Source organism: Carlito syrichta, unplaced genomic scaffold (genome assembly GCF_000164805.1).
Source record: "Carlito syrichta isolate Samal-C Ts95f unplaced genomic scaffold, Tarsius_syrichta-2.0.1 Scaffold301936, whole genome shotgun sequence".
NCBI classification, from domain to species: domain Eukaryota; kingdom Metazoa; phylum Chordata; class Mammalia; order Primates; family Tarsiidae; genus Carlito; species Carlito syrichta.
In genome coordinates this window covers 248,317-272,820 of record NW_007246032.1, presented here as the reverse complement: position 1 = coordinate 272,820, position 24,504 = coordinate 248,317, and the positions used below count along the sequence as shown (strand labels likewise).

General features: G+C 43.5%; 1 protein-coding gene across 2 annotated transcripts in view; it reads right to left on the bottom strand.

The window, feature by feature from the left end:
• Positions 1–2,056: 2,056 nt before the first annotated feature.
• The window catches only part of ZSCAN20 (zinc finger and SCAN domain containing 20), a 25,167-nt gene continuing 2,719 nt past the window's right edge, over positions 2,057–24,504 (bottom strand). The window contains exons 2-8 of one of the 2 annotated variants that reach the window (XM_008055737.2): positions 16,603–17,118; positions 9,345–9,531; positions 8,811–8,887; positions 8,442–8,526; positions 6,344–7,030; positions 4,809–5,237; positions 2,057–4,219 (exon numbers count right to left, since the gene is read on the bottom strand). In XM_008055737.2, the coding sequence (XP_008053928.1) occupies positions 2,979–4,219; positions 4,809–5,237; positions 6,344–7,030; positions 8,442–8,526; positions 8,811–8,887; positions 9,345–9,531; positions 16,603–17,019 (3,123 nt within the window). In that variant the 5' untranslated portion in view covers positions 17,020–17,118 and the 3' untranslated portion in view covers positions 2,057–2,978. The remainder of the gene's footprint in view (positions 4,220–4,808; positions 5,238–6,343; positions 7,031–8,441; positions 8,527–8,810; positions 8,888–9,344; positions 9,532–16,602; positions 17,119–24,504) is intronic. The other variant, XM_008055738.2, reaches the window with a different exon arrangement.

The window sequence follows — 24,504 nt, the reverse complement described above, 5'->3', positions numbered from 1 at the left end:
CCTGTAGTTCCAGCTATTTGGAAGGCTGAGGCGGAAGGATCGCCGGAGCCCAGCAGGTTGGGGCTGCAGTGGCTGGGAGCGGCCATTGCAGTCCAGTCTGGGCGACTGAGTGAGACTCCAACTCAAAAAAAAAAAAAAAAAGAATTATGAGACAATTGTGATAATAGTTGCTCAAAAAAGACATGCTCACTAAAGATATGAAACATGCGCACACTACCAAGACCAGGAGAAAGGGTAGCACCCACGGGGGGTAGGGCTGCCATCTCACTTCCACACACAGCTTTGCTTGTTCCACAGTGAAGGCACCAGAAAGCTCAGAGCTGCACTGAGAATTTAGATGTCAGCAACAAGGGAGACAGGCTCCCAAAAATGGTAGTGGGGTGGGGGGTCTAGATCTCCTTTAAGGGGCATCTTCCTCTCCATGTTGGTGCTTCTCAGGTAGTTCTGCCCTAGACCCAGTACTTCCCTGACTTTGAAATACGCCCTTTCTCATGTGTTTAACTACAACGCATATGCAGATGATGCTTTAGTTCTAACCTCTCCCCTGGCTTCAGGCCCAGAAAGCCACAGGCATATTGTCACCTGGATTTCCATTAGGTACCTCAAGATCAATTTATCCCAAGCCAAACTAACCATCTCCTGCACTCTCTGCATCCACCCCACGTTCCCAGTTCTGAAGGATGACATGCTCTACCCAGTTACCAAAAGCAAAGACATTCTTTCCCTTGCTGTCCTTGATTCTGAGACCTCTTCAATTCACCCCCTCCTCTTCAGAGTAACCACAGATCCAGTTCAGGCCCTAACTTATCAGCTGGAATATCTCAACAGCATCCAAACATGTTGTCCTAATAGCAGCATATCCAAGTTCCATCCCGCTGTTAGATTTCGACAAAGCACATGAACAAATGGCCCTGAGCCTGGCGTCCAAACTCCACTCATACATGAGGCCCTCTTGGTCCTCACCCACACCCCTCTAATATCAGTTCTCACCATGCCCCACCTCCCATTCATGCCACCCTGAGTCTTTATTGCACCACATTGCCTTTCTCTGGAACTCCATCTTCCTGGGGATCCTTCCTCTCAGTTCATGTTTCTACAGTGTCATACTGTCATAGTTATGACATCTGCTAATTTTGATCCAGGGTTCCTCCCATGACCCCTGCCCTGTCAGCCAGGAAAGGTAAACTAGGAAGGAGCTGACAGTGATCCTGGGGGGGCTGGTTCTTAGGAAGGGAGTATCTGAAGCAGAGGAAGGGGTTAAGGAGTGACCTCATTCTGCGGGAGCAGTAAATCTCTCCACAGACTTCCTCAGATGTGACAGAAAATTTTGTTCTTCTAGGCTGCATCATATCCATCATCTGATAGGTAACTTCCATGTTCATGAAACAAGCAGGGTATGAATGGCAACCCATTGCCAAAAGGGGATGTCGGAAGAGGGCTTTTTCTTTAAAATCCTATGGAAACCAAAGTCCTAGGTAATTTTTAAGCTTCCACAGAGAAACTCTGGAGGTCAAAGTGCTGCAACCAGAAAACCATCCTATATGAACCTTTTTGAATCAGCCTGTGTGGGAGGTGAGTCTTAAGGGCCAGCGTATGGAAAGTAATGGGTAGGCCTGAGACAAGACTCAGGATAAAACTGTGCCATGAACCTGGAACGCAGAAGTGTTCAAAGCCCTCTCTCATACACCAACGCTTTCTACCACTCCTCCACCTCAGTCTTGGCATGGGGACCAGGGACAAAGCTTCTGCCACACCAGAAGGGGGCAGAGAGGCAAACATGTAGGGAGGAACAAGCAATGGTGGCAACCCCAGGTTCCTCTAAAGTTTAGCCTATGATCAGCCACGTGTAGTAAGCGAGACTGACTCCTGAGAAAAGGGAAACTCTTCAACCCGATTTCCACAGCCAAAGCAGTATCTTATTGGAAGAAAACTCACTTTGCTCACATATTTTTCCCAACCTCGACACACCCATATCTCTCAACATATTATTGAAAAGATGGTAACTCACATCAAGTGCTTTGACAGTAGCTCAGCCTTGCTCAAAGCACTACAGTGATTCTGAATATCCCACGTCCTTTAATCTTTAGGGACTCTCAGTTTTCCTATTTGTTAAGAGGAAAATTCATAATGCAATTATAACAAGAAATGTAGTCTTTGCAATCCTGGCATCTAGTTACCTGTCCTAACGCAAAAGGGAATTCAGTATAACATGAAGAACACCCCAGACTCTGCAGACAGATCTGCTTGAATCCTGCCTCTCCCATTCTCAGACGTGTGGCTGATGCAGGTTACTTAACTTTCTCAAGCCTGTTTTCTCCTGGGAGATGGAAAGTTAGTACTTATCCCCTGGGGCTGTTGTGAGAATTAAATGAGATGATGTATATAAAGTGCTTAGCTCAGAGCTTGCCAAAGAGCAACTGCTCAATAAACACTGGCTATCGTTGCTATTATTAATAAGTTTGTAATGATGTAATTGCTGTTCCTACTCTCTCAGATCATGGTGACCTGCTCTAGGCCAGCCCCTCTCTCACCACAGAGTCTCAAACTTCTTCCTTGAAGTTAGATAGGCCCTGACAGAGAACACATGAGAAGCACTGCCAATGGGGTGTGTGTACACATGGATGGTGAAAACACAGCGAGTTTGGGATGACTGCTCAGGGACACTGATTTAACTCTAAACCCCTAAACAGTTTGGCTCAAATATTGACAAAGCTCTTGCATGACAGCAAATACAAGGACAGTCTGAGGATTATGTGTGGGTTTTTTACAGGAGAAAAACAAATTACACTTAAGAAGAGTGCCTTCAAATCTGGATCCTTAGTACTTGTAATTCACTTTCAAGTTACCTGGATTATACCAAGGTAACATCCCTGGGTACACACCAAGCTTGAAAATTGGAAAGTTTATCTCTAGCATACATCTTATAATATAAGATATATACATGTATCTCTTTTGTCATGGGTGGAGGCAGCTGTCTCCTATGATGCTTTCCCTCCTTTGTGGGTTCTGCGGTGGGCACTGAAGTGGGAGCTATTGTTGAAGTCTTTGCCACACTCCGTGCACTTGTAAGGTTTCTCCCCAGTGTGGATTCTCTGGTGAATGATAAGACTGGAGCTCTGGTTAAAGCATTTCCCACACTCTCTGCACTTATACGGCTTCTCTCCTGTGTGAATTCTCTGGTGAGTAATGAGGTTAGAACGGTCACGAAAGAACTTTCCACACTCGAGGCATTTGTAGGGTTTCTCTCCTGTGTGCACCCTCTGGTGTGTGATGAGTTTGGACCGCTCACTGAAGCACTTCCCACAGTCCATACACTTATACGGCTTCTCACCAGTGTGGGTCCGCTGGTGATTGGCCAGGGTGGAGCTCTTACTAAAGTTTTTCCCACATTCAGCACATTCATAAGGTTTCTCTCCCGTATGGATTCTTTGGTGACTAATGAGGGCAGAGCTCTTAGAGAAGCTTCTTCCACATTCAGAACACTGATAAAGTTTCTGTGGTCCAGGAGAATTCAAGTTCTGACTGATACTTTGATGCTTTTCAGGAGATGTCTCCTCTAAAGAATTCCTCCAGTGAGCACCAAAAAATGGACTTTGGCCAAAGTTTTCCCCAGGTTCACTACTTTGGTCAGGTTTTCCACCCATGTGGATTCTCTGAAGTTTCAGAAGGTTTGAGCTCTGGTTGAAGTTTTTCCAACATTCCCTACATTTATAGGGCTTTTCCCCCATGTGGGTTTTCTGGTGGGTGACGAGATTAGAGTGGTGGCTAAAGCTTTTCCCATATTCAAGGCATTTGTAGGGCTTCTCTCCAGTGTGAATTCTCGGATGGGTATTGAGGTTAGAGCAGTCACTAAAGCTTTTTCCACATTCAAGACATTTGTAGGGCTTCTCACCTGTGTGAATCCGCTGGTGGGCAATGAAGTGGGAGCTCCGACTGAAGCTTTTCAAACATGTGCCACACTTATAGGGCTTCTCCACAAGGTACAGGCCTTGATGGTCAATAAGTTTTTCTAAGTCCTCTTCAGAAGAACTTTCTTCCCACTGTTCCTGTGGGGGATTTCCCCATTGCCCTTCACCTTCATTTTCATTTTCACTGTCTTCTCCCCAATCAAGAGGTCGGCAAACAGCCTCTGTAGTACATTTTGATAAAGTTCCAGGTAAATCCTCAAAAATGTCCTGCTCTGAAATCTGGTCTTCATCCTCATGCCTCAGCTCAAAACCTAAAAAGTAGACAGAAATGCAGTTTTTCTTCATTCATTAATATTCACATACGTTTGTGTATCTTATGTCTTATGAATCTGGCTAACATGAATTTGTATCTTGTATCTCACATCTTGTAAATGTGACTAACATGCAATCAATCACGTTTTGGTGCAGATGTGTGTTTCTGACCTGCAAAGCTGAAGAATGGACCCTCCCCAAGTAACCTCCCCATGACCCCCTGCAAGTGAGCCATGGGGCTCAGCCCAAGCAGCCACAGCCAGCCAGTTTCCCCAGTCAACTTCTCCTATCTCACTCTTCAATATTGAATACTTCCTCCTTCTAGTACATTCAGGAGGTGTCACATCTGGTGTCACTCAAGACTGAACTCTACAAATGCCCAGATGTATCCTAGTAAAAGCCAGAATGACTGACTGACTGATTTGGGGGTTTACACTAAACTAGACACAGATAATCTGGGGAAAGCACAAATCCTTTTTCCTATTTAACCTCATTCTTTTAGTTAAGAGACAAAGATAATGAGCCTGGCTTCCTCACTCTTTCCACATGCCTGTGGGTTTTATGAACATCCAATTACTCCAGGCTTACCCGTGTCTGGGGCTTTAGGACATAGAGTTGGAGGTTTGATGGCATCTTCATCTGCCATCTCATCCCAAGCTTCCTGGTCATCAGCCTCGGTATTGCTCTGGCCAGACTGAGGGAGACCTGAAGCCTCCCTGACAGTCCCCATGGCCATGACTGCAGACCGAGCCCTCATCAGTGAGTCTAGCTCCTCATAGAAGAGGCATGTCCCTGGCGGGTGGCTGCTCTTAGCTTTCCGGTAGCTTCGAAGGAGGTTTTTGAATCTGTAGCGACACTGCTCCAGTGTCCGCAGGAAGCCCAGTGCACACAGCCGCTCTGCAATGGCCCGGTACACCTGGCTGTTCTGGTGACAGGTGCGAAGCTTTTCAGAGAATGGGGACTCACTGAGAATCGCCAGGAAGGCCTTGGTCTCCTCGTAGCCCCAGTGCACACCTGCTGTCAGGAGTGAAGAGTTCAGAGGTGTGAGACTTAATGAGATTTGCCCAGGTCATCAGGGACTGGGGTCATCTGCCCTTCTAAATGCCTAGAGCATAGGCATCTTAGAAACTAACCAGGTGCCTGGAAAATATCCCCTTGCTTATCAGGGGTGAGCTAAGAAAGTCAGCCAGAGCTTCCCACCCCCAATCCCTTCTAAGAGATTCCATTAACATTTCAAGTCTTGGTTGAAAGAGGAGGAATTAGGTGGCCATATTATGTCAATCATAATGCCTCAGTCCCTGGCTTCAGTTTGGTTCCAGGAAAAGCCTATAATTGGGATTCATGAGATTCTCCCTATATCCATTCAATATATATCCTCTATTTACTTTATAAATTTTCTTTTAAACAAGATATGGAATATGAGAATTCCTCCAATAGAGTCCAACTAAGGACACCCCTTCCTCCTTCATGGAAGAATGAAAAGGAGGTCGTTTAGTCTCAGTTTCTCTGCAGGTAAGTGATACAGCCCAGGGAGGCAGCATGGAGGAGGGAAAACCACTTAAAACTGGCAGGCAGGAGCCACAGGCTCAGCTCTGTGAGTCTTTAGATAAGATGCCTCTCTCGGATTTCAGTGTTTGCACCTTTACAATGACTAGATGTAGCCCACACATTGATTGTCCAAGTCCATGTTATCACGATTCCTGCTCTATCTATTCAATATTTCACTCATTATCTTTCTGTACCTAAATTTACTATCTGTAAAACCCAGGTTGATGTGTTCATACACATTAAGAGAAATAAATAAGTGTAAGAATAAAAAGTTCATTCATGTAACACCTATGATCATCTCCATACTACCAATGACAGACTTTGGTAAATATTGGATTTGCTCTTTGAGGTCCCTTCTGGCTTTACAAGTGTTTGCTTTTGTAACTAAGAAGACTTGTGTGAGGAGATTTGGTCATGGGAGAAGAGGGTAGGAGTCTAAGGATGACCTAAGGAGCATAGTTTCTTACTCTGGTAGCATCAATCTAGACTCGCAATTTGTGCCCTGACCTCAAGGAACAGCAACCTGGCTGGTAGAGGGCTGGAATCTGAATCTGATCAAACCCGCGTGTTCTTACCAATACGACTCTGGAACAGAGTTGGGCCCCCTGCAATCCTGGGTCCCTGAGCAGATTCATCAGTGACCAGGCCAGCACCACTGCAGTCTTCTGCTGTTTCCTCAAGTTCCCAGCCTCCATCCTCCTGCTCATCCATCTCTGCGTCACTGTCCCCAAGCCTGGGGAGTGCCACAGTGTCTCCTGCGCTTTCTGTGGCTCTGATGGCTGTCCGAGCCCTCACCAGGGCCTCCAGTTCCTCATAGAAGGGGCAGGTCCCTGGTGGATGGCTGCTTTTGGCTTTCCGATAATTCCGTAGGAGGTTTTTGACCCTATAACGACACTGCTCCAGTGTTCGCAGGAAGCCCCTTGCCCTTAGACGCTCTGCAATGGCCCGGTATACCTGGCGGTTCTGGTGACAAGTCCGGAGCTTTTCAGAGAAAGGAGACTCACTCAAAATGGCCAGAAAAGTCTTGGTCTCCTCATAGCCCCAGTGAACACCTGACACCTTCATGTCCTCCACATCCCATTGGTACTGTTCTTCCCAGGCCCTTGAATCCCTCCAAGCCAATGCCTGAGCTGGTTTTGTTTGCTCATTATCCACGCTGTAATCTGCGGTGTTCCTTTTCCCAGAATTTATAAGACTTAGATCCCAAAATTCTGTTCCTTGCTCTCTCTGGGAAGTGATACTTGATTTTAGAACTGGAACTCCTATACAAAAAGAAGAAGAGAAATAACTAAGTAGAAATGGCCTGTTGAGCAGAGTGTTTTCCAATATGCTCCTGAAACTTATATCCTTTCCTTGCAAGAGGCTGATGAGAAATTCCCATGTTAATATCTTTAAATATCTGTAAGGATGGGGAGAGGGAACTAGAGGTAATAGAACCCTTATACCAGAAATGTTAGATGACGTCTTTGCCTCATTCATTTGTTTTGTTATTACGAAACATCATATAAAAGAGTGATTGTCAGTGGGCCACAGATGGGCACAAACCTAAATGGACCCAATGAGACCAAATTCCACGGCTGGAGGAAAGGTTTGTGTGCGTGTGTGTGTGTGTGTGTGTGTGTGTGTGTGTGTGTGTGTGTGTGTGTCTCTACTTGTTAGGCCTCCATTGCCACTGTCATCTATCTTGAGACCATGAGACAAAACAGCCTTAGTATGAAGCTAACACTGAGCACAGCAGAGAGAAAGAAAGAACAAAGGTCCATTAGAAAATTATGGAGCTAATCTGTACTGTGGTTGAAGCATGTCCTCTCTGGACTTCCATAATGTAAGAAAATTAATTTCCTTATTTTTAAAACAGTCTGCTATGTTTAAAGGACTGCTGTCCCAACAGCTCCCAGACCTAACAAAATAGGAAGGCTTTAATTAAAATAAATATTTGAAGAAGACTAGATGAAAGAGTTTAGAGCTAAAAGAGGCGTAAGGATAATCTAGGTCAGCACTTCCCAAAGTCTGCTCCCTTGAACATTATTTCCTCTAGATATCATGTGTCAAAAAAGGTTCCACTGTCAAGCAAGTAGTTAGCAAGTTTTAGTATCTACCCTCACCCTAAGTCACACCTATCATAGTCTCTTCTACCTTACCCCATTTGAGTGTCTAACTCCCCTCATGGTGAGCTCAGGTTCCACAGGGAAAAGTCTGATAATTATGTGGCTTCCCACACAGGTGGGCCCACAGAGAAAGGAGTCTGTGCTGGTCACATGGGCTTCAAGAATTTGGGGCTCTGTGATATTTATTTCTCATTGACTTTAGTACATTGGTCTCATGGGCTTAGTTCACTTGAATCTGCCCCTGAGACCTGTTTCATTGAGTACTCGAAAGATTGACTTCTGGGACAGCAGACAGAGCCAGCCTCTGGACTGGGGTGAATGTACTGGGGGTGAGGAAGAGAAAGGCCCCAAGATAGCAGGTTCTCAGAAGTCATCCAGCCATCCTCCCCAGGCTGACTCCACCCCTATCATCACACTGCTGGCTGCAAACAGCAAGTCTTCTTTCTAACCCTGAAATTCCAGAGACTGCAGAGTCATGATTCCTAAAGGAGTGGTGAAACTCTGTTTGGGAACTAAGTGTACCCAAACAATAACAATATCACCTTCAGAGGGCATGTTTCCTTACCGAGATACACACTGTTCCCACAGTCATCTCCTGGAGGGTCCCTGCAGAACTCTGTGTCAGCATGTTTGCCAGGGCCCAGGGCTTCCTGTAAGATGCCAAGAAGAAGGACCTCAAATGTCACTGACCCTTGAAATAGCCTGTAAACCCTACCAGGTCCCAGGAAATGGGAATACAGCTATACCACGTGTGAAGCTAGCATCAAAAGGAGCAGTGTGATCAAGAGAAGCCCAGCACACTGAGGGACACAAGGCAAAGCCTAATACCTTGGACCTTAGTGTGCTGACAGGAGGCCATGGAGAGAAAAGGAGCACTGGAGGCAAAAACAGGGGAGCAGTAACAACAGGAAAGGAAGAACAAGTAGAGGCTTACCTGGGACTCAGCTGTCACCTCCCAATCTCCAGCGCTCTCCATCTTTGGGAGAGTAGGAACTCGGGGAGTGAGAACAGCTGAGGGGAAAAAAAAGGCTCTGAAACCCAAGCTCTGGTTCCCAAAAAAACACATCCCTCTAAAATCCAGCTTTCCAAAAGTCATACTTAGATCATACCGGGACTGTCTCTGTGGCCAATGCAGACTTCTCCTTTTACTTCCTTTCTAGAGTGTGTAGTCATGTGCCATGTGGGAGGTGCTGGCCCCGGCCTCCTGTGATCAGTACCCACCCCAGTCCCAGCCTGTACCTGCTACAGGACTCAAGCAACAGTGGGGCATGCGGCGTGGATAGGAGCTTCAGACTCTTTGACGATGCTTACTTACCCTACTTCTCAGTGAAACCATCAGATACTATTCTATTCCTTTCCTTCAATTCTGCACATCCCTCCTCCCCATGCACCCTTTCTTACCTCCCAACCCTCTCTCCCGAGGGAGAAGGGTTTCATTCCCTGATGTTCCCAGATTCTTGGTACTCACCACTCTGTTTCAAAGGCTGTGGTGCCATATTGGCATTTAGATGATTGGGAAGGTCAGGGAATGTATTCTTCACCCACTGCTTTTGGGATTCTCTCTCAGGCCAGGGATCCACTGGTTCCAGTTGGAAGCTCTGAGATTCTTGCACTGCCTTTAAGGACCTGGTCTCTTCTGCACGGAATTGCAGTTCCTACACATAGATGGCCAAAATTCCCAATCATCAATTCAATAAGACTCCCTCTGTAGGTCAGAAACTGTTATTTTGTGTACAACTGTGGTCCAGAGGTTAACAGGCTCTTTTAAGATCCAAAGGTCAGCAGAGCATGATGACTCACACCTATAATCCTAGCACTTTGGAAGGCCAAGGGGAGAAGATTGCCTGAGCCCATGGGTTCGAGACCAGTCTAAGCAACTTGGCAAGACCTCATCTCTACAATAAATTTTAAGAAATTAGCTGGGCATGGTGCCGCACACCTGTGGTTCCAGCTACTTGGAGGACTAGGTGGAAGGATTGCCTGAGCCCAGCTGTTCGAGGATGCAGTGGTCATGAGCATGCCACTGCACTCTAGCCTGGGTGACAGAGTGAGACTCTGATTTAAAAAAATAAAAAAAGATCCAAAGGTGGCATCAACTATGATGAGAAAACCATCAGACTGACTTCAATAAACAGACCAGCATTTTACACCACCAAATGAGTATTGTCTGTTCAAGGGCAGCTATCCAAGTGTTTCAATCCAAGGCTGCCATTGTTAAAACATTTTTGATTCATAAAGAGATAAATTATGCCAAATTTTTGTGACATTTAAAAATAATCCATAATCACCAAAAATAGGTTGTTTACTTTTTAATTTTTTTATAATCAATAGTTTTTATTATGATATTGTAGGGTACAGTTAAGGGTTAGGTATACAAATATGTTTTGTTCAGGCACCCTTGTTGATAAGAGGTGTTTTCCCGTCCCCAGACAGATATTTACTACCGTTAATCCCATCTCCCTCCCCCGCCCATAGTTTCCCACTACTAGGTTATAAAAAAGATAAAAGTTTACAAGTTGTACATAAAAAAGGCAAAAAGAGGCATAAAAACAGAAAAAAATATATAACTATAACTAAATCTAATTGCTCTAAATATCTGCTGAAAGGTAAAGATATCTTCAAAATAAAATTATAAAAAGGAGGGACAAAGAATTACAGATGGAGTTTTAAAATGAAATAAAAATATGTGCTATTTAGAAAGTACACCTCATCTTAAAACAGACGATAGATAAATAACGAGGCATTCTAACTCAAAAATAAAACAAAAGTAGCAAGCTAATACTAATCAAAAGAAAGTAGGAGTAGCTATATTAATTTCAGACACAGCAGACTTCAGAACAAGGAAAGTTACCATGGATAAAGAGGGGCATTACACAGTGATCCAGGGTATTACTCCAAGAAGAGACAACAATCCTTAACATATATAAGGATTACACTCATATTGCAATCTTAATGCATCAGACAACAAAGAATATAAAAACATGTGAGGTAAAAACTGACCTAACTGTAAAAAGAACTAGGTTATTCCACTATTATAGTTGAAGATTTTAACACCCTTCTATCAGAAATGGGCAGATCTACCAGACAGAAAATCAGTAAGAACACAGCTGAACTCAATAGCACCAACAATCAACTAGACATAATTGGCATCTATAAAGTACTTCATCCAACAAGAGCAGAATATATATTCTTCCCAAGCTCACATATGGAAACTTCATTCACCAAGACAGACTATATTCTGAGCCATAAAACATACCTTAATTAAAAGAATAGAAATCATGCCGTGTCTGTCCACTTTTAGACCATAATGGAATTAAGCTAGAAACCAACACACATTTGATAACCTAAATGAAAAGGTTACAATCTGCTGAAACTTACACAAGAAGAAACAAACACTCTAAATAGGCCTATATGTATTAAAAAATTGAATCAATAATTTAGTAACCTTCCAAAATAGAAAGCGCCAGGCTCAAACAGGTTCACTGGTGAATGCTACCAAACATTTAAGGAAGAAATTATACCAATTCTCTATAGTGTCCTCAAGAATATAAAAGCAGAGGGAATATTTCCTTACTCATTCTATGAGGCCAGCATTACCCTAACACCAAAACCAAAGACATTACCAAATAAAAGAAAACTACAGATCAATATCCCTTATAAACATACAAATCCTCAAAAAAATCAACAAATCAAATCTAACAATGTACAAAAAGAATCATATACCAGGTAACCCCCCAGGGTCCCTTCCCACTGTGGGAGCTTTTCTGTCCTCTCAATAAATCCTGCTTTAAAAAAAATAATAAAAATTATATACCAAAACCAAGTGGGATTTATCCCAGGTATACAAGTCTGGTTCAACATCTGAAAATCAATGAACATAATCCACCACATCAACAGGCTAAAAAGAAATATCTCACATGATCTATATGTGATATCAACAGATACAGAAAAAGCTTTTGACAAAATTCAACAGTAATTCATGACAAAAATTCTCAAAAAACTAGGAATAGAGGAAAACTTCCTCAACTTCATAAAGACTACCTATAAAAAACCTACAGCTAACATCCTACTTAATGGTGAGAAAAAAACCTTTCAAACTAAGATCAGAAATATGGCAAAGATGTCCCTTCTCACTATTCCTTCTCAACAGCATACTAGAAGTCCAGGCTAATGTAATAAGATAAGAAAAGAAAATAAAAGGTGCACAGATCAGGAAGGAAGAAATAAAACTCTTTGTTCATAGATGACATAACTGTCTATGGAGAAAATCTAAAAGAATTAACAAAAAAACTCTAGGAGTTAATAATGGATTATGGCAAAGTTGCAGGATACAAGATTAATACACAAAAGTTTACTGCTTTCCAATATACCAGCAGTGAACAAGTAGAATTTGAAACTAGAAGCACAATACCATTTACATTCTCATCCAAAAAAATTGAAATACTAAGACAAAAATCTAACAAAATATGTACAAGAGCTACATGGGAAAAACCACTAAACTCTGATCAAAGATATCAGAGAACTAAGTAAATGAAGAGATCTTCCATGTTCATTGGATAGGAAGACTCACTATTGTTAAAATGCTAGTTCTTCCCAATTTGATCTATAGATTCAATGCAGTCCCAATCAAAATCCGAGTAAGTTATTTTGTGCTGAAACTGGATATCCACATGTAAAAAAAAAGAAAGAAAGAATCTAAACAATGACCCTATACCCTTCACAAAAATTAACTCAAAATGATTCATAGATTCTAATGCAAAATGCAAGATCATAAAACATCTAGAGATAATATAGAGAAAACCAAGACACCCTTAAGAATGGCAATTACTTTTTAGATATAAACCCAAAGGCACAATTAATAAATGAAATAATTGATAAGTTGGACATCATTAAAATTTAAAACCTTTGCTCTATGAAAGGTACTGTCAAAGAATGAAAAGACAGGCCACAGAATAGAAGAAAATATTTGCAAAAGACACATTTAACAAACTATTATCAAATATATAGAAACAACTCTTAAAACTCAACACCAGGAAAATAAAAAACCTAATTTTTTTAAATGGGCAAAAGACTTGAACAGACACCTCAACAAAAAAATAAACAGATGGCAAGTAAATATATGAAAAGATGCTTAGCATCTTATGTCCTTAGGGAGCTGCAGTTTTATTTTTAAATAAATTCCACTATGTACCTATTAGAATGGTCAAAATCTAAAACACCGACATCATCAAATGCTGGCAAGGATATAGAGCAATAGAAACTCCCATTCGTTGCTGGTGGAAATGCAAAATGGTACAGACACATGAACATTACAGCAGCTTTATATATATCTGCCAAAACTTAGACACAACCAAGATGTCCTTCAGTAGTAGGTGAGTGTATAACTATGGCACATTCAGACAATGGACTATTATTCAGCTCTAAAAAGAAATAAGCTACAAAGCCACGAAAAGACAGAGAGGAAATTTAAATACATATGACTATAAAAGAAGTCAGTCTGAAAGGGCTACATACTGTATGGTTTCATCTATATTAAATTCTGGGAAAAGGAAAACTATGGAGACATAAAAAAGATCAGGGGTTGCCAGGCGTTAGGGAAAAGGAGGGACGAATAGGTAGAACACAGCAGACTTTTAGAACAGTAAAACTCCAGCATCTGTTATTTTTTGAGTTATCGATGATGGTCATTCTGACCGGAATTAGGTGGCATCTCAGTGTAGTTTTAATTTGCATTTCTTTGATGACTAGTGAGGCTGAACATTTTTTCATGTACCTGTTGGCTGCTCGTATGCCTTCTTTTGAGAACTATCTATTCATATCTTTTGCCCACTTTGCAATGGGGCTGTTTGTTTTTTTCTTTTCAGCACACTTGAGTTCCTTGTAGATCCCAGAGGATTTTGTCAAACATAGAACTGGCAAATATTTTTTCCCCAGTCTCCCTGCTTTCTTGATGGTTTCTTTCACTTTGCAGAAGCTTGTCGGTTTGATAAGGTCCCACTTGTCTACCTTATCTCTTATGGCATGGGCACTTGGTGTTTTGAGAGGATGTGGTGAAAAGGGAACACTTCTACACTGTTGGTGGGAGTGTAAACTAGTACAGCCTCTGTGGAAAAGTATGGTAATTCCTAAAAGTTCTAAAAATCAACCTTCCATATGATCCCGCAATCTTCCTACTGGGAATATACCTGGAAGAACTCAAACCACTCTATAAAAAAGATACCAGAGCCGGGCTTGGTGGCTCAGCCTGTAATCCCATGCTTTGGGAGGCTGAGGTGAGTGGATTGCCTGAGCCTGTGGGTTTGAGACCTGCCTAGGCAACTTGGCGAGACCTCATCTCTACAATAAATCAAAAAATTAGCCAGGCGTGGTAGGGCGCACCTGTAGTTCCAGCTACTTGAAAGGCTGAGGCAGAAGGATCGCCGGAGCCCAGCAGATCGAGGTTGCAGTGGCCGGGAGCAGCCACTGCACTCCAGTCTGGGCGACAGGGTGAGACTCCAACTCAAAAAAAAAAGAAAAGATATCTGCACACGTATGTTTATCACAGCATTGCTCACAATAGCAAGAACATGGAACCAACTGTGCCGCCCATCAAAAGAGGACTGGATTTTTTAAATGTGGTATATATACACAATGGAATATTACACAGCCATAAATAAGAACAAAATCATGACATTTGCAGCAACCTGGATGGACTCAGAGTCTATAATACTTTGTTTCTATCTTTCATAGAAACAAAGAACTGGGTATCAAATGTTCTCACTCATAAGTGGACCTTGAACAACTATTGTAATACCATAAGAAAAGGAATGACAGTAGTGGGAAACTGTGGAGATGTGGGGGGGCGGGGAGGTGGGATTGGCAGTAGTGGGAAACTGCTTGGGGAAGGGGTGGTACACCTCATCAACAAGGGTACCTGCACAATGAATATTTGTATACCTAACCCTAAATTGTACCCCACAATTTTAAAATTAAAAAAAATTTTTTAAAACACCCTGTAAAAATAAATAAATAAATAATAGAACAGTGAAACTACTCTATGTGTCACGTGGTATAATGATGAATAGATGTCAGTATTCATTCGTCACAACCCACATAATGTACAACACTAAGAGTGAGCCCTAATGTAAACTATGGACTTTGGGTGAGAATAATGTGTCAATGTAGGTTCATCAGTGATAATAAATATAACCTCTGGTGTAGAGATATTGAAGTGGAGGAGGCCTAGGGAGGAGAATAGATGGGCACTCTCTGTACTTTCTGTACAGAAAACCCCTGCCCATTTGCAAGGGATATGTTCCCAAGCCTATAATTTCCCTCAACAAAATGTGGGTAAGTATAATATCACAAGAGTTATGGACTACAACAAGTGCAGAACAACAGTTATATATACATGAAGGTTCTGGATGGCTGGCTTAACCTACAGCCAGCTAAAGAATCTATTCTACATATAGCAGCTTTGAAACAGAACTTTGTATAATAGCAAAATGATATGTTATATCCTAGGCCTTCAGAGTCATTTGCAAATTATTGCAATTGTGAATGTTAAATCCATGGTACTTTCACTTCCCTTACCTCAGCTCTATCACTTAGTTATATAAATTTAGACAAGTTACTTACCTCTCTGTCTCTGTTTACTCATTTGAAAAATGGCACTGGCCGGGCTCGGTGGCTCAGCCTGTAATCCCGCACCTTTGGGAGGCTGAGGTGAGTGGATTGCCTGAGCCCCCGGGTTCGAGACCCACCTGGCCAGGTGAGATCTCATCTCTACAATAAATCAAAAAAATTAGCCGGGCGTAGTAGCATGCGCCTGTAGTTCCAGCTACTTGGAAGGCTGAGGCGGAAGGATCACCAGAGCCCAGCAGGTCGAGGCAGCAGTGGCTGGGAGCTGCACTCCAGTCTGGGTGACAGTGAGACTCCAACTCAAAAAAAGAAAAAAAAAAAGAAAAATGGCACTGATGATAGTACCTGCCTATTGGACTGCTGGGTTGATTAGATGAGGAATATATATATAAAGTCTAGAAGAGTGATACAGTGAGTGCTCACAAATTGTCAGTTAATATCTCATTTGAGCCTCAAGGCTCAGAAGTATTTTAATTCCCATGGTTGCAGATGAGGTGTCTGTCACATAGTGGAAAGAACCCTGGAACCTAAGGATCTGGGTTTAGGTTCTGGTTCACTTACTGAGTGGCCTTTGTGGGCCACATGACTTTTAGGCCTTAGTTTCATCTATAAAATAGCGACCATAATATTGTTTCTGTCTACCTATACTACTGCTATAAGCATCCAAAGAGATCACATATGTAAAATGGTTTTATTTGGTATAAAACACAATACAAATTAACCATACTGTGGTTTTGATACTGGGAGGCAGCTTGGAGCAGTAGTTAGGCATTAAGGCTTCAGAGTCAGAATGCCCGAGTTCAAATCCTGGCTCTATCATCTAGTAGCTATGTGTCCTTGAGCAAATTACCTATTCTTGTCTCTGCCTCTGTTTCCTCATTAGTAAAATCAGGATAACAGAATCATCTCATTAAATTGTTGACAAGATTGAGTTAGTGCATGTAAAGCACTTAGAACAGTGCCTGGTATAGAGCCATGGTCAATAAATGTCCATTGCTCAATAATTATTGTTGCTAATATTACTGTGATTTTGCCCATTATTAAGCTAGTCACAGCCCCACTGCCTAGCCGGATCCACTCCTTGGAGGACAGGCCATCTGCCTCACCTGCTGTCCTGCAGCCTGGACCTCTCGATGCCAATCCTCCACCAGGGCCACTGCCTCTTCACCATTCTCAGGGCGGTGTGCCTGCACCCATGCCCGGACCTCCCTGGGTAAGATGGTCAGGAACTGCTCCAGCACCAGCACCTCTAGGATCTGCTCTTTGAGGCGGACCTCTGGCCTCAGCCAACGACAGCAGAGAGCCCAGAGCTGGCTGAAGGCCTCGTGGGGTCCAGCTGCCTCCCTGTACTGGAACTGCCGGAAGCGCAGGCGAGAGGCCTCAGGGCCATGGACAGGGTCACATTTCTTCTCCTGGGGTTTGGATTCTGATCCCCATGAGTCCTCCTCCAGTTTCACAATCAGTAGTTCTTCAGGCTCTGCTGGGAGAGAGGCCTGGGCCTGAGATTCCAGGGCCACAGCCATGGTCTAGCCCAGATGCCTCACTTCAGCTGGGCTATCCTCGTCCAACGTCTTCCTGCACCTAGGATGTATCCTCCAGAAGAGGGGATGCTCCCCAAGGCTCTGAAGGCAGAAAGACAAAGGGCAGAGAGTGAACAACAGGACCCAGAAACCTCCCTTTTCTCACTTCCCCCATACCTTCCCCCACCTTTTCATGGAGCAGGGATGCTAAGAGATGCCCCTATGCCCCTTTCCCACAGGCAGGAAGTGAGATTACAATGTGGTACCAAAGCCAGCAGCAAACACACAGAATTCAATCCTCTGGAACATGCCTAAGCGCCTTAGCCTGGCATCTCTGACCTCCATGATCTGACCCCAGGGCAGCCTTCCCCACTCCTACATGTGTCTATAGTCTAAAACCTTCCCTCAAGTTGGGTTCCCAATGTCACCCCCTCAAGAAGACCTTTCTTCCTGAAGCTTAAAGCTTGGGTGGCATTCCTCTAAGGTTGCTCTCCTTGCAAATCCTCTCTTACTCTACACTTCCCCTTGGTTATCCCACTCATTTGGCACTGTTCAGCATCTCTAAACATGACTCCCAAAACTCTACTCCAGACCCCAAAATTCAAACCCTTTCATGACATTCCCACTTGACTGTCCCTAGGCACCTCATACTCAATGGGTCAAAACTGAATTCATCACTTTCTCCTACAAAACTTTTCACATCCTGAAGCTACCCATTCTGTGAAGCTCACACCAGAAAGCTGGTCATCATCTCTCCAAAATCTCTCATATCCAATTCATCATCATGCTGTGTCCACGTGGCATCTCCATCTCCAATGTCACTACTTCAGTCCAAAGAATCATCATGTGCCTCACTTGATCAGCCTCCTATCACACATCCCTGCCTCTACTCCCCTCACCCAACCCCTGCTCCACTCTTTACACAAGGATTTTTCAGGCTCTGGTGAAAATAAAGAGGAAGGATTCTTCTGGAATGAGCAGGAAGGTCATTAATTCTTTATCTAGTGTGCACCAAACTAGATCAAAAACTAACTATATCACTTCCTTGCTAAACATCCTTCAGTGATCTCCATTTCCCTCAGGATAAAGCACAAACCTTGCCCAAGTCTCCAACCTCATCTCTTTACCATGTTCCACTAGTCATTGTCTTACAGCAGCACAGGTTGCAGATCCTAAAGCGTGCTGCCCTCTGAACCTTCCCCCATGCTGTGGTCTCCTTTGGGAATGTTCTCCTCCCTTTCTTCACCTATCTAGAACTCAGTTTACAATGGAGGATGTCCCCTCCCCCCCAAAAAACAGAATTCTTTTGGAGGAATTGTTACCAATTATAGTAGGTAATTGTTCTAGGAAACTATTGGCATCAGTGTACCAGATATCTTTGTTGTGAGAGGCTGCATTCAGCTTCAGTGAATTTTTTTGGCGATTCAGTCAATGCATTTGCTCATTTCATGATGGGTGACATACCAGCACACCTGACCACAAAAACACACTGAGTGTTCAGCAGTTTTAACCAAAAAACAGCATGACTCCTATGCCCCACCCTCCCTATTCACCCAGTCTTGCCCTGGGCAACTTTTTTTTTGTTTCTCTGGATGAATATTATGCAACCATAAAGAACGTATGGATTTCACAGCAACTTTGATGGATTTAGAATCTATAATACTCAGTGATCTAACACAGAAACAAAGAATTGAGTACCACATCTTCTCACTCATAAGCAGATTCTGAACATTTACCATAATACTATAAGAAAGGGATTGGCAGTAGCCAGAAACTGCCAGGGAAAGGATGGGGGGCACATAACATCAATAAGGGTACCTGATCACAAATCAGGCAAAGTGGGGACCAAAAAGAGGCCCAAACTTTACCTGTACGATAGCCACTTGCATCCCTAATCCTGAATTGTACCCTACATCTTTAAAATAAAAAATTTAATTTAAAAAGGAAAAGTCCTCAAAGAGAAACATTTTGCCAAATGTGGAAGAGGTGAAACAAACAGCAGAAGCATTAAAAGGCATCAAAATTGACAAGGTCAAAAATTGTTCTGAGCCATCAAAAAAGCATCTCAATAGGCATATTGCATCAGAGAGTACTCTGAGGTGACTGAAGTCTAAACACATAAGAATAAACACACAATTTTAAAAATAAATGCTGGGGTTTTTTGGGTCCCCTGGTGTATTGCACTTTTTCCACGTGGCCTTCCCTGTGCCCTGAAATAAGATTTGTTCTCAGCTACTTATATTTTCTCTACCATAAGCCTATCATCCTTCATTGTAACTATCTTACCTGCTAGATCATTAGCTTCCTGAGGGACCTAGCACAGTGCTCAGCACACGGAGGAAGCATTCAATAAACAGTAAAGTCATGAATGATCAATTAATGATGATGGCATGTCATGAAACAAGGATTACAATTATCCCCCCTCTGTGCAAATTAGATGAAAGAAAAGAATAAATGAACTTCCTGCTAATGCCAGAAAGAATTCCTTTCTCCTCTTTATTTCCATCTCTCTGTGACATTTATCATTTTCTACATTGTATTACATGGATATGTGTATGTATGTGTGTCCCCCAGGAAGATGACGGCCTCTCTGACAACTGAAAATGAGCTCTTTGTGTCATTCCCAACAAGTCTAGATGACATTAAAAAAAAAAGACCACTCAAAGGAAACTATTGACTGCTTCCAAGTGGTAATGACACAGCATTGAGAATGGAAGAAGAATGATATTTTGCATTTTAGATAATCTGACTGGACTGAAAGAAAACAAGGCAAGAGTAATGAAAAATAAAGACTTTCCCTAAAGTCCTCCATATACTTAGGAAGTAACTGAGAGCACAACTCATAGCTACCTGGCAACTTTCTGCTCTGCTCAAACACGTCTCCTTTGATAAGTTCCCTAACATGCTCTTGTCATGTCCTGCCACAATGCTCCCTCCAAGAACTGTCACCCCAATCTTGTATTTCCAACGCAGTTGGTACTTACCTACCTCTAACATAGGTGTTATCCTACACTATTGTAGTTACCTGTTCTTACATCTGAAGGATCCTTTAGACAGTATTACCAGGGCCAGTGCTGTATCTTACTCATTTCTGTATCCATACTGCCCAACCCGGTATCTGATAAGTAAAAGGGCCATTAAAAGTTGTACTGCAGCAGGGCTTGGTGGCTCAGCCTGTAATCCCACGCCTTTGGGAGGCTGAGGTGAGTGGATTGCCTGAGCTCACAGGTTCGAGACCCGCCTGGGCAGCGAGACCTCATCTCTACAATAAATCAAAAAATCAGCCGGGCGTGGTAGCGCATGCCTGTAGTTCTGGCTACTCGGAAGGCTGAGGCGGAAGGATCGCCGGAGCCCACTAGGTCGAGGCTGCAGTGGCTGGGAGCGGCCACTGCACTCCAGTCTGGGTGACAGAGTGAGACTCCAACTCAAAAAAAAAAAAAAAAAAAGTTGTACTGCCTTTTATTAAAATGGTAACTATAGTACATCAAAAGCCTAATGGGACATGGATGATCCATAATTGATTTTATGCTAAAGAATTAATCTTTCAGAAAATTTATTTTTTTAACCATAGCTTTACTGCTACACTAGTCCAAATATATCTCTGTCACTTTCTCACACAGGGACTAATTCACCAACCATTTATAGAGTACCTAATATATAGGTACTGTTCTGGAACCCACACTGGTCTGGGAGCTACAGACCCAACAGCAGCAGGGACAGACAGTCCCTACCTTCATAAAAATTACAGTCTAGTAAGATATAGTCAGTGCTAGGTGTGGTAGCTCACGCCTATAATCTCAGCAATTTGGGAGGCCAAGGTGAAAGGACTGCCTGAGTTCGCAGGTTTGAGACCAGCCTGGGAAACTTGGCAAGACCTCATCTCTACAAGAAATCAAAAAAAATTAGCCGGGCATGGTGGCACATGCCTGTAGTTCCAGCTACTTGGAAGGTCTTGGGGGAAGGATCGCCTGAGCCCAGCAGGTCAAGGCTGTGGTGGCTGGGAGCGTGCCACTGCCCTCCAGCCTGGGTGAAAGAGTGAGACTCCAACTCAAAAAATATATATATATAGTCAGTAAGCAAGCAAAGACATTTGTGCTCCTGCATAAAGGGAACACTCCAATAAAACTAGCAGTACCACCAGGCCCAAGGCCCAAAGTCTCAGGAAACAGGTATTTTCTTCCGGAAAGATGTGAAAAATCCCAATGGTTAGTTTCAAAGAGAAATCAGAAAGCCCCAGGGACCATGTATCACCACAACCTGTTCCACTTCTTTCTTAGACTGAAAGATGAATAGCAGCCTGTCATTGGGAGAGAGAGGTCAACACAATCAGTTAGTAGCAGGGTGACTTCATACAGAAGCGACCAAGGGAAAATGGACAGGGTACTCCTCGGTATTGAGACCACCAGGAACATTTGGGCCACACTAGGCTCAGCAAGTTCTTACAGTGCCCATTTATTGAGTGCCCACGAGGTGCCAGGCACAGTGCTATATGCTCTACATTCATAATCTCATAGAACCTTCGAGGTAAACAAGTGGCGTAACATTAGTGTCGAGCAGCACCTCACCAAAGTCTAACTTCCACTACAAAGACCAGAAAGAGCATAATTAAACAGTGCAGCCAGTGCAATTCACTATGCGTCTGTTCCAGAGTCAGCAGGTGGTGATGACATCCATGACTTTGCTATTGCCCAGGTTGGTCTTAGTTCCCTCGAGCCTCTCTATCCACTGAGTGTGAGTGAAGCATCTTCCATACAGCACAGTCCCTAACACAGGCTAACTAACTCTTTCATCTAATGTTCAAGAAAGAAAACCTGGCTGCACGGATTAGCTTACTGAAAGGCAGTGTGTTGATTTCTGAAATGGCTCCCCACCAAAGGATTTTCAAGCTGATTGTGATTTTTGGCTAAATGTGATGTCCACCCTCTGTGCTGATTTCAGAGTGTGATTATTTCATAAGGTATGGCTCCACTATATCCTCAATTACATACAGGGAAACTAAGCTTCTATGAAGATTCACTTAATGTTATACAACCAGAAAGTGGTGGAGTTAGAATCTAAGACCTGGTTCATTTTCCCCAATCATTTTTCTTAACCACCTCCCATAGCCTCTTCTATGTCTACTAGTCATCCAAACTCCCAAGAAGATGGTATGAGAGAGTAGAAAGAACAGCAAAGCAGGAGTGAGCAGAATGGAGTTCTAGCTCCACCTCTGCCATTTATCAGCTGTATGACTTTGGACAGGTCATGTAGCCCCTGTGCTGATTATCTAGGCTGCAGCTTAGTCTGACCCACCCAAATAGTTTCCCCAGGTTCCACAATTGGTATGATGGCAATAGAGTAAGGGGGGGGGGGGAGCGAGAATCAATGACTACAAGTTTAAATGGTCACAGGGGGCCAGCAATGTCATGAGTCAATGAGGGAAGTGACTAGGTGGGGACTGTGGCTAACTATGGAATCCCAGGAGAATTCCAGAGTATTCCAGGTCTTTCAAGTTTTCCAAAAGGAAACTAGAACTCTGGATTCTTAAATGTTGACAACGAACTCAAAACTGTTTCACACACCACGAGGATTAAAGAAGCATGATGGTGGACTTCACTCAGCATGGGCTGTCACTTTGCCACCTGTCAGTTGAAAGGTCTCAAAGGTGCCTGCCAATATCCAGGAAGACCTAAAAAGGGTACAATTACCCAAGCCATGGTAGGTGCTACCTGTCATCAAAATGAGGATTCTTTTACTCAGGAAAATTGAGAGGTTGGCTCCTGGGGTAGTAGGATTCTGGACATGAGAAGCCCACTCAGTTAATAGCAGGATGGGAAGAGAAGATGTTCTTCAGTTCCATGGGAAATGCCAAGACTGGTCTGTGAACTCCAAAGGCAAAAAACTGGAACCTCCCAAAGGCTGTCAGGCCCACATGGCTGATGGTCCAAACTATGGCTTAAAGCAGGCTGACTTCACACTTAAGTGCTTAAACCAAAGAGAGCAAACGGGTTTCATTTAAGGAACAAATTTCGATCAACTGGAAGTGGCTTCCTAGAGTAGCTGTGTTGAGGGCTCTGAGTACCATGTGACTATGTGCTATGAACAAATGTCCATGACTGCCAGAGACACTGACAGGGGCAGGGGCAGCACACATTTCATGTATTTGCCACCCCTGGTTTAAACTCCCATTGGCAATGAATCAGCCTCAGCTTCCAGCAGATAGCCCAGACAGGCAGCAGAAGACTAAAGCTCCCACCCCTGGAAATCCACCAGAAATGGCAGTCTTCAAGCCTGGTACAGCAAAGCTTACCCTGGATGGTCTTTATTCACACATTCATCAAGTATTTACTAATTTAATTTACATCAAGCGTTTACTGCTCTAAACAGGGCAATGGGGAAATGGAGGTGACTGAGACACTGATGCTGTCCTGGAGATGCTCACAGTCTAGAGGAAGAAACAAAAAATCACAATTATGATTGAATGTGGCAAATACCATAAGAGAAGTTATGGGAGCTGGGGCTTGGGGGGCGACTTAATCAGTTTAAGGGAATTTAACAAAGTAAGAGTTGAATAGGTTCTTGAAGAAAGAGTGGTTCTGTTAGCAGAGAATGGGGAACAGGGAGAGGAATATTCTAAGCAGTGAAAGCAGCATATATATTTATAAAAAAGCAAATGATGGCCTTCTAGGAAACAGGGAAACCTGAACAACCCAGGTAGGTGGGTACATAAAATTAGTTTATAAAGGGTCTTGACTGTCAGGTTAAGGTGTTTGGACTGAATTCTTCAGGCAATGGTAACCAATGAACGTTTTTAAGCAGGTTAGTGGGCTCAACAGAACACACCAACTGCAGTGTTTGTTCATGTTGGTGAAGTTAAAAAGTGGAGACTTCTGCAAAAATCCTGCCAAGAAAGGAACAGATCAAAGATATTAAAGAAAAGAGTTGAAGATTCTTGAATGTGGAATTATCCGAGGGGAATCACAGGGTAAAGTAGGGAGGTAGGCAAGTGGATGAGGGTGCATAAGGACAGAAGTGCAGGTTTGGGGTAGAACACAACAGCCACACCTACCTACTGGGTTCCAGAGTCACAACCACTAGAGAGGGCTCCAATTAGCTACGTCTGTCTAGGCGGCCAGGTATAGACTGAAAACACAATTTTAAAGGTCGGGTTTCAAGCTCTCTTAGCTTCACTTCTGCCAGGGCCCCAGACCCTCTAGCTTTTCCCCTGTGGTCTCCAGACCCTTCTCTGGCTCTCCCACCTCCAAGACCTCTCTCTGCCTCCTCACCTGCTGCCCTTTCTAAGACCCTCCTCACTCCCAGGGTCCTCGATCTGCTCCTCATCCCCGACCCCTGTATGACACTTCCCATCTCCGGACGCTTCATTCTCTGCCCGCCCCTCGCCCTCCATCCCCACGTAAAGCTTCTTTCTCCCCTCTCACTTCCCCAGCCCCCCGTGCACCACCATCTCCCTGGGTCTCAATCCCAGCGCCTGAGTCTCAGCTGCCCCCG